This window comes from Antrostomus carolinensis, unplaced genomic scaffold (assembly GCF_000700745.2).
Source record: "Antrostomus carolinensis isolate BGI_N321 unplaced genomic scaffold, ASM70074v2 scaffold7778, whole genome shotgun sequence".
NCBI lineage: Eukaryota > Metazoa > Chordata > Aves > Caprimulgiformes > Caprimulgidae > Antrostomus > Antrostomus carolinensis.
Genome location: NW_010332304.1, coordinates 4199 through 20822, shown reverse-complemented (window position 1 = coordinate 20822; position 16624 = coordinate 4199). Strand labels below are relative to the sequence as shown.

The window sequence follows — 16624 nt, the reverse complement described above, 5'->3', positions numbered from 1 at the left end:
CCTGCCACCAGCAGGGCCCCCTTCCACTAGACCAGGTTGCTCAAAGCTTCATCCAACCTGGCCTTCAACACTTCCAGGGAGGGGGCATCCACAACTTCCTTGGGCAACCTGTTCCAGTGTCTCACCACCCTCACAGTTGATGTGGCATCCAGGCTCGCTGATGAGTTGGTGGGTTTGTCATCTCTTTGTAGCCATTTCAGAAACACTTTTATGTCTCCGTGTCTCTATGATCAGGAGGAGGGAGAGGGTTTATACTGGACGAGGATATCCTCCAAACATCTGTCATCTGTATATGTGGCTTCTTATGTGAGGGTCTCCTTCCTGAAGTTCCTCCTGCAGAGCTGGTTTAGCTTAAATAGCTAGTTAATTTACTTAGAAAAAAACCCCACTTTTAATCCACTTCCAGAAATAAAAAACCCCACAGCCACAAAGTCTTAGAGAGATAGAGCTGGCTTAGCAGTAGACCTGACTTAATTTAAACAAAAGAAGTCAATTATATGAGAACATCTTTCTTGCTTGGTCAAAATAAAGAAGAGTCATGGCACTGCCATGCTGCCAGGTCTTTGCCCAGGGCATGCTGCCGTTTTGGGGTGTCTCTCTGAACCCCTTTGCTCACAGTTTTGATGTTGTGACATTTATTCTATCAGAAAGGAGCGAAAGAACAATTTTGCTTTTACAGCTTTCTGGTGCAGGGGAGAGCAAGCCATAAACAACATTTGCACTTCTTGCTTTGGCTTTGCTAAAACCTGCCTGGTTTTCAGTGGGAAAAGCAGCTATATTTTGCTTGAAGGAAATCACTTGAATTCTGAGCTGGTTTTTGAGTGTCACGCAATCAATTTTGAATTTAATTTCCTTGGGAATACGTTGTAGCCTCTGACCACAAACAGAATTCCTGTGTCTCGCCGTGCATGAAATGTCAACATTTATTAGAGAGCAGGCTCTGAGAGAAATGTAAAATCATTAAGGGTTTGTTCAGGGAAGATAGGGCTTTTCCTTTCAGAGCTACACACTTCAGGCTCGGACCTGTATGTGTGCACAAATGAATATCCTGGGCACTTACAGCAAAGCCTTTTGAGTGAACGACGATTTTAATGTATCCTTACCCTTTAACTGACAGGCCACTGAGCTGGCCTCCATAAAAGGTACCAAGGCAGAATAATAAACTATTTAGAGAGATATAAAAAAGTGAGGCGAAGGAGAAAAGACAGTGATTATCTGATAGCGTTATACAGAAGTTGTCAGAAAGGGTCGCACAATGGGAAGGAAATTACTAAAGAGGGAGCTATTCAAGAAGTAAACTATACAACAATTGTAGGAGCCAATTAATTGGTAACTTATTGGACACAGAAGCTTGCAATAGATGGCTGACTGGTTGACAGGAGCACCATTCCCGTAAGTGTTTAGAAATAATAGAGTAAATTTCACCACTTCACATACTGAATAGTCAACTGTTGCAGTGTACTCTAAATATGCTAATCCACGGTGCCCGGTGTCCGCCGGAGCAGGAGACCCATGTGTCTAAAAAGTGGAAGGCTACTGTGGCACAATACAAAGAATTCACAAAAGACCTAAATGATCAACATTAGAAAGTTGTTACTTTCTTTCTACTTGCTACTTATAAAAGAAAAGCGTCCGTGTTGTTGCATATTCATATCGCCTGGCACGTTTTAACGGGTCTCTGTAATTGGTGCCGGTGTGCCAATCACTTGGTGAGCAGGCGGAGAACAGACTCCAGAACACATCACATAACACCTTGGAAAAATAAATAGTGCAGCTCCCAAACCACAGACATCATTCATCCAGACTTCACACCAATGGGGAACCTGGAAGCCTCTACTTGTCCATAGCTGGGGCATCTTTTGGGAGCATCTCCCATCTGGAGAATGGTTTCCTTTATTGATTGGTTACCTGACTGCTCTTCATAACCACTTGAACCTCCCCCTTCTGCCTTCATCAGCTGAGGATGGACAGAGAGAATCTGTCAGCATTTCCACCCAGAATGGCTTCTTTTCAGCCCTCGAATTTTCTGCTTTTGACTTCATAAGAAGAAGTAGAAGGTGACGTTAAATGAGCAGCATGTTCAAGCTCGCGTGGGTCTTGAGAGCTTTGGGAACTGAGCAACAATGTTAGCTTTGGCAGTCTTTCAGATCTCCTCCATGGAGAGATGACTTGGTGATGACAGGCAATACCAGGGTGGGTTTTCAGGGTCTGGATCTCTTGATCCAAGCCACTCTTCAGGTCTCTGTATAAGTGGAACAGGGTTAAAACAGATAGCAACCTTCGCAAAGCAGGTGTGAGATCTCAGTCCCTCTGCATAGCACTTCTGTGAAGTGCTGAGCTGTCTGCATGCGAGGGATTTCTCTGTAAATACTCTGTTATTTGTGTGTGTTGTCAGTGTTACTGAGTTGGGCTTGATATTAGCTGAAGAGCTCCTAACCGATCACAGGATGGCTCAGGTTGAGTGAGGCACAGTAGAATAAGGGGGGTGGAGCAGGCTGGGAAAGCAGAGATATTTCTCTACAAACCCTTTTCAGCGCTTTTTGGAAGGGAGGAGTTGATTATGAGGCATATGAGATGATCTGGCAGAGTGCTCTTTGCTGGCTGTGAGAGGTGGCCACGCTCTCTGAATCAAATGGCAGATCCCTCGAGGTTTCTGAGCTCGGAGGACCTGAGTTCTTCAGGTGCTTGGTTGACAGGAGATGTTTCTTCAGACCACCACACCTCTAATAAATAGTTGGAGCTAGAGAGGCAACTGAGGACCTATCGATGCTGGTATTTGGATCCTGCTGCAGGCTGGATCTTTGCCTGCTTAAATTATGTAGCACGTTATAAATAATACAGTAAAACCACTGACATTCAAGTCACATTTCTGTGGTATTTCTTAAGGCAATGATGAGATGAAGCATCCAGGTATGGCCACTTCACATTTTTCACTGGTCCCAGCCCTCCCTCAAGAGAGAGATTTGATTTTTACACCTATTGTAAATATGGACCTTCTAAAAGGTCTAATTTAAAAGATGAAATCCAGTTCAATTTGAATTTATTTCAGACCTCTTTGCACTGCAGTTCGAATGATGTTTGAAAGGAATGGTTCTTTCTTATTGCTCATTAAATGTGGGACAGGTCATGTTTTACTGTCCTTTTTACGACTGAGCCATTTACTGCTGCAGTGGCTTGGCCAGCTATGTGATCATTTAATCATTTAATGACATTGTTTTTCTCTCTCTCTAAAAGACTCGAGCATTTTTCTTTGCAATGCAAATAATGAAGTAATCTGGCATTGCCTGCCTAATGAAGCAAGGAAACTTTTAAGTTTAAAAATTTCCTGAAAAACAATATATACAGAGCGTGGCAGGAGAAACGTTTGTGAAGTGGCTTGTAGCTCTCGGTCCATGTTTTGCTGGTGTTTCCTCACCGTTAATCTGAAATGGGATCCCTCACTTCCATGTCCCAGGTTTGCAAGCTGGTGAATGTGTCTCTCTCTCACTAATGCTGCCTGAGACACTTGCTCTCCATCCCATCATGTGCCTTTCTGCAGGGATCCAAGGGCTTGCTGGGCAGCAGGTTACGAAGTGGTGTTTCTGGGTTGATGGTTAATTTGTCCCACTTCTTGAGTGCTGCTTTAACTTCATGTTTTCCTGATCTATTCCAGAACCTGTTGGTTATGAATGGCTCAAATCCTCATAATATTCTTCATTATGCAAAGCACGATATGACATCTAAAGCCTGGGATTGCAAGATAACTTTTAACTAGCTCTGCATGCCTGTCTGTGTTGAAGAACCAAGCCTGCCTGAGGTCAGGCGTGAGCCAGGTCATGGTCAGGGGTCATGTTAGTGGACAGCAGAGGCTATGAAGGAAATCCTTGGGGATAATGAGGCATCTCGGGATGGCTGCAGCAGCCCTGTGACAATTTGTGTCTCCCACAAAGGTTTTTCCCAGTGCTGGATTATACCAGATGCAGCCACTGAAGTGGTTGTGGGCCACAAATATTGGTAACCAGGCTGAGTCTGAGGTCCTTCAGCACTCAACATCCCTGGAAACTGTTCTGCCCACTGGATGATGATCAATTTTGAAGCGGGTTGAACAGACATTATCTAGCATCACTCAGGAGGTGGCCCCACAGGAGAGGAAACCAGCTAGAGCATCTCAGGTCTCTCCTCATGACCCATTGCTTCCTACAGAACAGTTCTGATTTCATTTGGCTTCTTCCATTTCCTTGGCAAGGTTACAGCACAGACCAAGGGAACTCCCAGGAGGCATTTTTCAGATGAATTTTTCCTTTTACTAACCACAACTTTGAAGCTCAAAGCTCAGGCTCTTCTGCTATTACAGAGCACACATCTATGGAGGGCTTATCGGATGGTTAGGTGGGGAGATCACCAGGGCTGGTTTCTTGCTTCTCCTATTTTTGTAGGTTCTTTAAACTCCTTCATGAGCAAAGGCAAGAGAGGAACTGGATTCCCATTTCCCATCTGATGGAAGTGTGCTCCCTTTAACTGCTCCTCCAGTAAAACTACTCCGCTGCCTTGCCCCTCTGCCCAGACACCCTGACACATGCTAGGGCTGATTTAGAGCTGCCTTTGTCAGACAGTGTCTTAAAACACAAACCAATGAAACAATAAAAAGCAACAGCCGGATACTAATGAAACACATTGTAATTAGAGCTGGCTGGGAGCTTTCCAGTGGAAACAGGCTTTGTTGGAAAAAGGTGACTTCCCTGATACTGAGCTATTTCACGATAAGCCCGTTGATTTTGAAGACCTTGTGCTAGAGCCCAAGCATGATTTTCTAGAGCCATCGTTGCTGTCCTGCCAGCTTGCCTCAGACCCAGCACTCAGGATGAAGGCAGACCTTTCCAGTTGTCCTTCCAAACCAAAAGACCTGAGCAGATCTAACCATCCAGCTCAGAGTTTGGCTCCTTGGCCTTGGGCTATTCCATGTGTTCAAGGGCTAAGGAATTGAAAATCCATAGTTTCCAAAGCCACAAAAATCCGGCAAGGGTTAGCAGGTAAAAGGGTATAACTTCTGGCTCAGGAAATTCCCAAGTCATAAATTGCTGGTGGCTGGGAGAGTCATCAGGGATGTACTGTTGTAGGTTGGCTGGTTTTCTCCTTCCTAAAGCCTCTCTGTTGTAAGCAGAATGTTGAGCTGGTTGGATCCTTGGTCAGTGTAATGTAAGAACCCAGGCAATGGCTTGCAGAAGCTGATATGATTTAACTTGGTTGAACCATTCTATTGAAAAGTGTTGTGGGTGCTTCATCCTAACCTGAACATGTGGTTGAAAGCTTTCACAGTTTCTGAGATGGTACCTTGGTTTTCCAAGCAACACAAAGTGTGGTTTTGGGCAAACATCTCATTGAGGATCCTGGTTTTCTCCAGAAGGCAGTTCTGCTAGGAGCATCAGCTAACACCCATTGGCTTTACTTGGCAAATCCCAATGACAGAGCATGGCACCATTCCATCAGTACTTAGATCAGACCTCACCAAGGGCTGTACCCTGGAGAACCTCACACAAAGGTCCAGCATGTGACTCTTATCCTTTTTCCCTTCTTTCAGACGGCCGCCCAATTGGCGTGGAGGGGATCCAGGTGCTGGGGACAGGAAATCTCATGATCTCAGACCTCACCGTGCAGCATTCTGGCATCTACGTGTGTGCCGCGAACAAACCCGGCACTCGGGTGCGAAGGACCGCGCAGGGCAGGCTCGTGGTACAAGGTGAGCAAACCTGGGGCTCGTGGAGCTGTGATCCCCACTTCACTGTACCCTTTGCACAGGCTCTACACGTCCCCCTGGGTGCTGTGATGGGTTGGGTTGGACAGGTACTGACTTGGCTTCTCTGATGGTATCAGACAAAGCACATCTTTTCTAGACACGTGGTTTTCCAAGTGGGTGTATGACTCTGTGTCCCACACAGGTGAACAGCAACCAGGTATCATTCAACTGAGGCCTCAGCTGCATGGGTTGAAATGGTTTCCCACCCCAGGCATTTATTTGGCTTTAACAGAGACTGGTTGTTACTTGTTGTCATACTTGTGCATCTCAGCAGAAAGCCTGAGCTGAATTAATCAGCCAAATTCATCTCTTACCCCTGCACAGTCCTTCGTGCTGTGGGGACGTGGACACTTCTCATACTGGACCTCTCTGTGTGGTAGATATCTCTCCTGCAGTGATATCCAGGAGTAGATATCACTCACAGAGTCTTGCTGTCCAACTGAAATGACACAAGTAAGTCTAAAGCTGTTTCCAAAAAGTCAGTGAGACTGTTTTCTTTAGCAGTTGACACCATCTGAGCCCCTTGCCATGATGTGGGTAAAGCACTCTTTGGGGGCCATGCCCAGGAGATGCAGGTTGCTCCCCTTCCCCGCAGCAACTGTCCTGAAATGTCACTTCTAAAGGGTGATCCAGTTCAGAGTAGAGATCAGCCCTCAAGAAACCAAACAAATCCCCTCCACATGCTCTGCACGACCAGTCTCCATGGTGAGGGGAACCAGGCAAGTATTTCAGAAGGCAAACCCAGCTGGCAGCGTGCTCTGAATGGCAGTAATCCGCCCCTGATTGCAGGCACTCACCTCCTCTTCAAGCTCGTCCACTTAAAGCATCTCGCGCTCTCATCAGTTCACTCATTAACTATTGACTGATGATATCCTGAATCTAAAATTACACACCTCCTGCCGGAGCCAGCTAATTGAACCTTTCATGCTGGTGATGGGGAAAGTGCCCTGCTCCAGCCCTGACACTCACCTGACAGGTCCCGGGAGTCTCTGGCGGTGATCCGGCACCGCACCGCTTGCGCAGCAGCCGTGATCCCTGGGTGCTGGCATCCCTCTTCCCCTTGGCCTTGGGAGCAGCGAGGAGCACAGGGTGCTTCTACAAGGCTGGTCCTACCTCCTGAGTCCCAGGTGCTGGTCAGACACGACAGGAGATGAAAACTCACCGTTTTTTTTGCTGTTGGATTTCTGGGTGAGCAATGCAAGGAAGGGGGATTCCCAGCTGGCTGGTGGTGGGCACAACTATAAACCCCTTATTAAGAAACATCAACCCAGGCATTAAGAACAACCTCACTGTGCTGATACAAACCCTTTAGAGCAGCTTGCAGGACAACTCTGCACATGGTGCATGTAGCAGAGGTCTACTAAACCTAAACACAAAGCTGATGTAGAGGAGGCAGACAGGCAGAGCCAAAAGAAATGCCTTGGAGAATCTCTGAAGTTGTAAAAATATGGCTATGGAATAGCGTTGACTGCTCGTGTTAGCGACTGGATGAGAGGGAGACAGGTAGCACAGCTTCTCATTGCTGTGGATTGGCAGTTTTCAGTCACTTTGGAGGCTTGAACATCGGCTCCTGAGCCGCTGATCTAGTGCTGGAGTTTATCTGGGATAGAATTACTGTGGATTTTCACCTGGGGAACCCAGAATTTGTCCCTAAAATGGTGATCACAGGACCATGGGAGCCCACCCTCGCTGCAGAAGGGGGATGCTCCTGTGTTCAGCATTCGCAGAGAGGTTGGCAGTGGTATGGAGAAGCGTGGCTACTGCATCCTTGGTGTAGCCCTTAGACATGAGCTGCAGCGTCCAGGATCCCAGCCTCTGTTGCCATAAAATGCTTCATGTTTTTTGAGGGACTGTTATTCCCCAGGGAAGCTGATGGCAGACCCTGGCCAGGCAGCTGGGCTCATCCCAGGACTGCTCACCCTTCCTCTGGAAGCAGCTTTTCCTTCCTCTGAGTCTCATTTTGCCAGAATTTTCCAGCTGAGAGGTACAAATGATTACTGTTCAGGTTTGTCTGGGAAGAAAACACCGATAATGACTGACATGGGAGACTGGGGGTTTTATCTTTGTCAAGATGTTAGCGATGCAAATTACATCCGTAAAGAGGATAAAAACAAAGAAGGGGCTATCAAAAGCCTGGTTGGAGAGGAAGTTAGCGCAGGGCTAGGACAATACAGCATCCTCAAAGCACGCCAGGCCAGGTACTTGCTGCCTTTATGCGGGGGCCCTTGAAGTGCCTGGAAGCACAAAATAACTTGCCCCACGTCTTTTGAAGGAGGCACGTTTTATAGGTGGGAAACTGGAGGAGAAAGGGCCATGTTTCCTGTTGTAAGGCGTAAGGAGTTAGTGGGAGGCTGGGACTGGGACCAGGTCCACCCTCCTACTGCCAGCGGTGATCCTCATCCCCGTCACAGCAGTGGGCAGAGGTGTCCCAGTGCAGGGCTCTGCTCTTATTCCAACACTAATATCCTTTCACGTTGCAGGCTCTTCTTCAGATCATCTAACACCGTCTTATTATCTTCCTGGGAATTCCTCCTCCCTTCAGAGGAGAAGGCGTCAGTCCCCCGCTCCCTCCCTCCTTCCCTCCCTCCCTCCCTGCCCTCCCCTGGCCATTTAGGCTCCTTTGATCTCTTTTGTAAGGTTCTCACACAAGAAAGTTTCCATTTTCTCTTCAGATCCCAGCGCAGCCATTTGAATATTGCTTTGTACCAGGCTACGAATGAAAGTCTCACGGGGGGTGTTGTCGAAGGGCCGACTGCATCGCCGGCTGAAGCGGAGGGTGTACGTGCATGTGGTGCAAGGGAAGAGCAGGCTTTGGTGGCAAGGGGGGGGGAAAAAATATATCAAAGCGCTTTCCCTCTACCTCCTGTGCAATCTTTTGTGCTTTATTATGTGTTTGGTGTCATAACAAACTGATGGGCTGTGAATGGCCAGATGGTCACCAGTGTTCTCTACTCCACGCTTCATTTCCTCTTGAAAGCTATGCAGAAAAATGAGATCCCATCTCATAAATGAGTGCCCATCTTAAGGACATGTTTTTGAAGGCTCTGCTGACAATGACTGCCTTGTTCCCTTTGCTTTCTGCTGGCGGAACCGGGCAGAGTTCCCTTGGTCCAGCAGATCCGGCCACCGCTGCGTTTCCTGATGTTTCTTCCATGGTTCTTGCTCGCTGGCGTGGCAAGCCTTGGCTGCTGCAGGGTTGAATTCAGCAGCAGATGTATTGTGGTTGTTGTGTTTTAGGCTCAGCTCTGGGGTGCTTGGTTTGTCCTCAAGTTTAGCCCCAAGTTACCCAGCTTTTGGTACCTGCTGCGTGGGTCAGTGTGCCCCACGCAATCCCCTTCCTACCCAGGTGCTTGTTTTCCTTCTCAAGAAAAGCCACAGGGACAAGTGGGCTCTCAGATCTCATCCATTGGGACATTGGAGTGAGATGGGCTGCCTGAGACCTCCAGAGCATCCTCCCAGGAGCAGGACAGTAGATGATGTGGAAACACGTCCCACTGCTTTAGAGCTCCAACCTGCACCTTGCTGGGAAAAGAAGGTCATGATACCCACTGATGGTGGATGGACAGCCTCCATGACAACCTCCTTGAGTGGCCTCTGCCTGTTTCCATGGGGACATGGTCATGGTTCCCATCTTTGGCCCTAGCAATCCCACCAGCTCTACACCTTAAATAGTTGCTCACATAAGCATCTGGGCATCCTCTGTAGTCAACAGAGAGAAGCCAAGTAGGCAGCAGTTCTTTGTCTTAATCTCCTGTCAGCTGGTGCTGTGCTTGACTGACTTACCCATTGACCCATCTTCTCCTTTACACCCTTATTGTAGGTTCTGATAGCCTAATTTATGAGGTTTTGTTGTTTCCATCTTTTTCTTCCTTCTCTTCACCTCAGCCTCCCTCTCTCACCCTGCCACTCTAGCTCCTTGAGAAATAATGACAGCTTCCTACTGAGGTGCAATGAGCAACGATGCATCAGATGTCAGTGCTCCCCATTCCTTAGGACAACCCCTCTCATTGAGCTGTTGGGCGCTGCAATAAGCACCATGCAGTGAAGCTCCCCGTTATCTTTGTGGGGCAACTTCTGGCTCGTCACTGCTGAGATGAGATGTCCCCAGAGAGATGGAGCCCATCCAGGTCTCCCAATACAACCTGCTGTTATGGGGCGTCTTCATGCTGTCAGAGTTTGTTGAACACAGTAAAAGCTACTGAAGCACTTCGTTAGTGATTCTGGGGGTGTTATTGCTTTTTGATTCCAATGTCACGCCTTTAAAAATTCATTAAAACTGTGTCATCCCCCCTCTCCCATTAAGTTCTGAATAGTCAAAGCTCTGTTTTCTTCATACTTCACAAGCCAGAGCTGGATCCTGCCTGCTCCTCCTCACCAGGTTTGAATCCTCTGCTCTTAACAGTGATCTTCATTAATATCTTCGTTAAGATCTTCATGGAGGCTGAGAGACACTTTGTTTCACTGCTTGCAATGGCTTTTTGGCACATGGGGTGGAAGGGAGAGGAGTGTTCAGGCTGCTGTGAGTCCATGCAGGGCAAGATGAGCTCTGACACGATGCTCTATTAATTATGAACGAGGAGGAGGGTGGAGGGCTGGCAGCAGGCAGGGCTTGGCTGAAGACAGGGCTTTGCTTCTGCTCCTTTCCTGCTAACTCAGGGCCACGGGTGGCAAACTCTCTGCTGAAATCATTTGAAAGGGCAGGGAGAGGACCTGGGAGAGAAAAATGAACGTTCTTCTGTCCAGGAAAGGAACCATTTGCCCCAGCTCACGCACCAGCTGGCATCTCGGGGCACTCTGCCTGGGGACATTGGTGTGAACACAGCGTTGGGGCACCCTGGTCCAGGGTAGCAGAGGGGCATCTCCTTGCAGTAGTGTCTGTCCCCATATTAAGACCCGGTGGCACCTGGACCAAGTCCTTGCTCTGGTGCTGTCGGTGATGGGGACAAGGAGCCTTTTCACTTCATGGGTTTCTTCTGCAGCCTGGACCCTTTTACCACCTCAGCTTCACAGTGCTGCTCCTTTCTGCATCAAAAAGAGGAGGGTGAGACTAGAAGGGGATGGAGCAATGCCTGGAGAAAGCCAGGAGCAGCAGGAACAGCGGAAGGACATCCCATGTCTTGCAGCAAGGGATACCACCAAGCAGGGACAGCTCAGCACAGCTGAGGTGGGAGCCGTTCGAAGGACTGGCCGCCTGCTCCCCAGGGAGTTTAAGCAAGTTAAACAGGAGCTGAGGTTTTGATCTGGTTGTGTTTAGCGAGACAGCAAAGAGGAGGGACAGCAAAGGGGATCAGGGACCTGATGAACCCGAGGGGCCACGGTCCTGAATAGCATCGCTGGCGCCGAGCCAGCGGCCGCAGCTGCACCTTCGTTATCCCGAGTCACAGGCGACTCCGCTCCGATTACTGCCTCTTGACACAGGCTAACGAGGGAGGGTGAGGAGAGCCAGCAATTCCAGAAGGGTTACACTGGATGCTTCTTTCCATATTTAAACTTTGTTTCTGCTGGAACAAATAATAGGTTTGAGATTTGGTGAAGCCAACGGGGTGGCAAAGGCCAAGAGCCAAGCAGCAGGATCTTTAATAAAGCCGCAGCGAGGAGCTGGAAGATGGCTGTGCTGTTCCTCAGCATCGTGGTTTTACACCTGCGAGTACAACTGGTGAGCCCAGATGAAAGCAGAGAGGGGCACGGCCACTTGCAAAATAATTGCTCCTGTAAAACTGTGCTGGTACAAAGCTGAGGGTGGGAGGTTAAGGAAGTCTTGGAAATCAAATCTCTAATGCTCTCACTCTACACCCCAAAGGGACCTTCACTGCAGGGAAGAGGGGTTTTCCCCCTTGTGTATCCATCCTTCCAACTTTTATTGAATCCATCCTGAATTTTATTTTAATTTCTAAGTCTAGAGGGTGGGAAAAAAATGTAGGAGGGAAAAAGAAGGACAAGGGATCAATTGGCACAGAATCACAGAATGTCAGTGATTGGAAGGGACCTCGAAAGATCATCCAGTCCAATCCCCCTGCCGGAGCAGGAACCTAAATGAGATCACACAGGGAGGTGTCCAGGCGGGTCTTGAATGTCTCCAGAGAAGGAGACTCCACACCCTCCCTGGGCAGCCTGTTCCAGGGCTCTGTCACCCTCACTGTAAAGAAGTTTCTTCTCAAGTTTAAGCGGAACCTCCTGTGTTCCAGCTCACACCCATTGCTCCTTGTCCTACCATTGGGCATCACTGAGAAGAGCCTGGCTCCACCCTCATGACATTTGCCCTTAACATATTTATAAACATTAATGCACCTGGGGAAGTTTAGCAGGAGGTTCTAGAAATAGGTGTCCATTAGGTTGCTGAGATCAGGTTCATTAGTAGACCCAAGCGCCGGCAGAAGTGGCCTGAGAATAAACTCTGCCAGCGGACACCTCCTGCCGCTAACACAAGTCAGACCTGCCATGCTCTGCTTCCCTTTGATTATTAAAAATGAAAGAGGGGGCTCCGTTGAGGTAGACAGGCTCTTCAGTGAATTTCTGTGTCTTTCTGCTTGCAGGACTTACGATGTGCAGGACTTTACTCTTACACACATGCACCTTGCGCTGCGCTTTGCTGCTTGCAGGACTTACGATGTGCAGGACTTTGCTCTTACACGCACCTTGCGCTGCGCTTTACCCTTTTTGCAGCAGTAGTGATGCTCTTCCCTTGCATGCCTGCGGCTCTGGAAGAACTTTATCACCCTGTTCTCTGCAGTGAACCCTGAGGGGTTTTTTTTTTGGCCATGAACCACAAGACTCAGCTCTTGTATAACTTCTCCCACCTGCAGCCTGGCCAACCCTCAAAACATTTTACTAGATCAATTTACTCTCTTCTCCTATCCAGCATCTCTGCTGGTGGCAGAGCCCACCAACCCCATGCTTGGAAAATTCCAGCGAGTGGCACTGAGCATATCTCTGTGGATAATCTTGCTTTTGTCAGAAAAAATTGATGCCATCCATCATGTGACACTAGTCAGTAAATTCATTACGGGCCCGTACCTTTCATCTGTTTGTCTTTGTTGTGGCTTCTGCCGGTTCCACCTGATTTTAGGTCTCAGCAGCAACGTGGAGGATATTTATCACTTTGCCCTTTGAAGTGGAACTGCTTGAATAAACTCACCTGTCTGGCAGTGTCTCTCAGGCCCTGCTCTCTGTAAGCTGGTACGCTGGTTTATCCTGATAAATGATTTTAAATCTATTTAGAGCTGCTGGAAGAGGGGAAATCACTTTCTGTTTTAAAATGTTATTGTTAAAGCCGTTCTTCCTCACCACTCTTCGTACCGTCAGCACGTGCTGATCTTTGCAAACCTCCGTAGCATGTTCCCCTCACAGGCAGGATGTGTTTTCAAATAACCTTTGTCAGACATGGATTATTGTGTGGCCCTGGGGTTGCTTTCAGTGGGAGACTGAGGAGAGGTGACAGAGTGTAGAGAGGTGGGGGTGGGTCTGTTCAACCAAGGACCAAGGGACAGGACAAGAGGAAATGGGCTCCAGTTGTGCCCAGGGCAGTTGAGATGGGATGTGAGGAAGAATTTCTTTGCTGAAAGGGTTCTGAGGCATTGGAAGGGGTTGCCCAGGGCAGTGGTGGAGTCCCCATCCCTGGAGAGATTGAAGAGTCGTGTAGACACAGTGCTGAGGGACATGGGTTAGTGGTGGATTTGTCAGTGTTGGGTTCATGGTTGGACTTGATGATCTTAAAGGGCTTTTCCAATTGAGGTAATTCTGGGATTCTGCGATGCTGTTTGCCTGAACCCGGCAGGACTCACCTCGGCTCTCCGTACAGTACTGAGCTGGCCTTCAGGTGTGTTCTATGAAGTCGTGACTACCAGGATGGGCAACCAGATTGCAGCATTGCATTGATTACAGACACACCATCCAAACCATAGTGATCTGCTACCTGTGCTCTGGATTGGCCACGTATCCCATGTTCCCAGGCAGACAAGGCTTATTGAAGCCCAAGCTGTGAGGTTACTCTTTGTACCAGGATAAAGTGGGATCATCACAACTTTTCTAATCCTGCTTCTCCTTCCTCCTTGCAGCCCCTGCAGAGTTTGTGCAGCATCCTCAGTCCATTTCCAGGCCCGTGGGGACTACTGCCATCTTCACTTGTGTGGCCCAAGGGGAACCCCCCCCGCAGATCACTTGGCTGAGGAACGGGCAGATCCTGGAGACCAGTGACCACATTAAACTGAAGAATAACAACAGGTAAGTCCTCATGTGCTGGCTGCTGGCGCTGCAGTGTGGGGTGAAGGGCAGTGTGAGATGCATGGTTGGGTTGTGTCGTTCCCCAGTGTCTATCTGCACACGTGGTGGATGGAGGTTACCTACCTGATGGTCCAGAAGTAGTTGTCCCTGCAGGTGTAATTCTTGGGCAGAGAGCCAGTGAGATCACACAGGCTTTGGCTTTGGCACAGAGAGTGGATTTGAGGCAGTTGTGGGCAGTAGTTCATTTTAGACTGGTTGGTGAAGGCTGGCAGGGAGCTATGGGGTCTGCAGCATGTCCTGGTGAGCTGTGCAAGCTCTGCTTCTGCTGGGCAATGGTTAAGGTGCTCGAGGCCAAGAGGGCCATGAGTCATCCAGAGAGACTGTACCCCTGTGCTTGAGCACCTTGAAAAGGGCATCCTTTAGAGCCAGCTTGGCTTCAGCAGGTGAGGTGGGTTGCTGTCACGCATCCCTCAGACCAATGCAACGATCCCTGACCCTGCTTTTGAGAGAGGCTGAGTTACGTGTCATTATTTTGAACAGTCTGGACTCCAGTGGAAAGGGAAGCAGGAGATATATTGGCTTTCTTCCTGCATTTTCAACCAGCTAAAGTGAGGGTGGTCATGTTCAGAAGCAGATCTGTGGATTTAACTTGAGCTCTGATACATTAAAACACTGAAGCATCTGCTCCAGTCCTGCTTTGTAGGCTTCCATGTCAGTGCTTCCTGCTTTATTGTACCAGGACATCAGCATTAGACTCTGACTGATGATGCAGGAACCCAGCAAAAATTTGTCTTCAGTCCTGATCATCATCTGGGTGTTTCTGGAAGGACCAGACGTTGTCCCAACAGTTGGCAGAGACCACACTCACTCGACAGTGGAGGAACCACGCTTTGACCTCTGAACATTGACCTGCCCGGGTGTGCAAATGCAAATATATTTGAAATAATATCTGGGTGGAAGCTGACTTGCACTAAACTTCAACTTCTTCTGTCACTGGGGAGGGGTGTTTTTTCTGAGTAACAATTAACTGCAGTTTTGTGCAAGTGGGTGGGGATGTTTGTTCTGAGGAGATGATGCAGTGGGATGCACTTAGTGTGAAAATTATAAGTTGACAATATAGTTTCTATGGAAATAGCATGGAGCAGGATACTGAAAAATAATAGTACCTGTGTTGTAAACTTAAATTATTGGTAGAAATTTGTACCCTGTGGTGTCATACAGCTCTTACCTGTATTAACAAATGCATCTCATGAATGCAACTACCCAACTTTGCTGAAAGGTCCAGACCTTCAGGTTAGGTGGTTGGGAAGTGCTGTACAGGCACCATGGTTTGTTCCCCAGGAGAGAAGAATGGGTTTATTTATCTAAGTTGCTATATAATATGGCTTTTTGTTTTCAGGTTTGAGACTTTTTTAAAGGTTTGTTCTATGAAGGAGGGAAGGATGTGAGTTGCAAGAAGGATAAGGTGTGAGTTGTAATAAAATCTTGTCGGTCAGTGGAGGTTTTCTCCGAGCTGGAAGTTTTTAGAGCTTCAAGGAACTTTGTGCGTGCACAGAGAGATGCCACGTGGTCCAGACTCGTGGTCTTACAGTTCAATGCACAGGTTTCTGAGGCATGTTGGCCGTTGCAACATGAACAGAGCAGAAATGGGAGAAGTTAAATCAGTGCATCTCCTTTTATTGCTCAGGAAGCGGAGTCAGAAGTGACCAAAGAATTTACAAGCCATCATTAAATCCATCACAAAGCTCATCCTGAGTCCAGCTCTGCATCTCTTGCCCATGAAGTCATTCCTCCTCACTCTTTGGGGAAGGTAAAAGTAGGGTGTTTGATCATGGTCATGCCTCCTGTCCAGGTCCCTGTGCTTGGAGCTGGGCTACACGTGAACTGCGAGTTGGTGGATGTGGCTGTAATCGTTTTCTGATGGCAATCATTTAATGCAATTTAGCGTCAGTCTTTTTCTCTGGGAGTTGAATGATCAGATTACATTGCAGCTGGCACAGGCTGGAGGAGCTCAACCAGTTACTGGGGCTCAGCTGACACGTGGTATCTTCTCAAGCTATAGGAACGTGATTGTCAAACTGAGCCCTAGGGCCATCAGACTTGACCATGTTGAACTTTTGGCTTCTTTCACATTAGCCTTGGTCTACTTTGACCCCCAGCTTCAAGGCAAGTGACCATTCCTGGTGGTTTCCAAAGCTGTCAGTCTGAAAAATGTCCTCACTGGTACAGCAAAGCTGGGTGCTCCATGAATTGGAGGAAACAGCTCAATGGCTGTGTTGGTTTGGGTTTTTTTTTCCTGAGCTTTTTCAAGTTGTCCTTTGTTTCATTCTCATGGGCATGACTAAGTGCTGTAACCCACTTAGTTCCAGGCAGAATCAGTTTGTGATTATGCCTTGGATTTATCAGTCTATTGCACTTGGAAAATATTTATCCATGTAAAGATGGATCTCAAATCTTCTAGTAATGAAGCTACTAAACTGCACTATGAGCTTTTTAATTAGATTACATGGTTTCCTAGAAAATTCATTTGGATTAAAAACTTTGCTTAATATGGCAATAAAGGTCTGAATGCCCTCAAAGGAATTTTTAGGAAAAAAAAAAGAGTAAATCAGTCCCAAATCATATCATGTG

General features: G+C 47.9%; 1 protein-coding gene across 1 annotated transcript in view; it reads left to right on the top strand.

The window, feature by feature from the left end:
- Nucleotides 1-13993, top strand: part of IGDCC3 (immunoglobulin superfamily DCC subclass member 3) — a gene marked incomplete at both ends in the record, with an annotated part of 75492 nt that extends 61499 nt beyond the window's left edge. The window contains 2 exons of the mRNA XM_010173468.1: nucleotides 5558-5716; nucleotides 13828-13993. Of these exons, the coding sequence (XP_010171770.1) occupies nucleotides 5558-5716; nucleotides 13828-13993 (325 nt within the window). The remainder of the gene's footprint in view (nucleotides 1-5557; nucleotides 5717-13827) is intronic.
- Between the last annotated feature and the right edge of the window lie 2631 nt (nucleotides 13994-16624).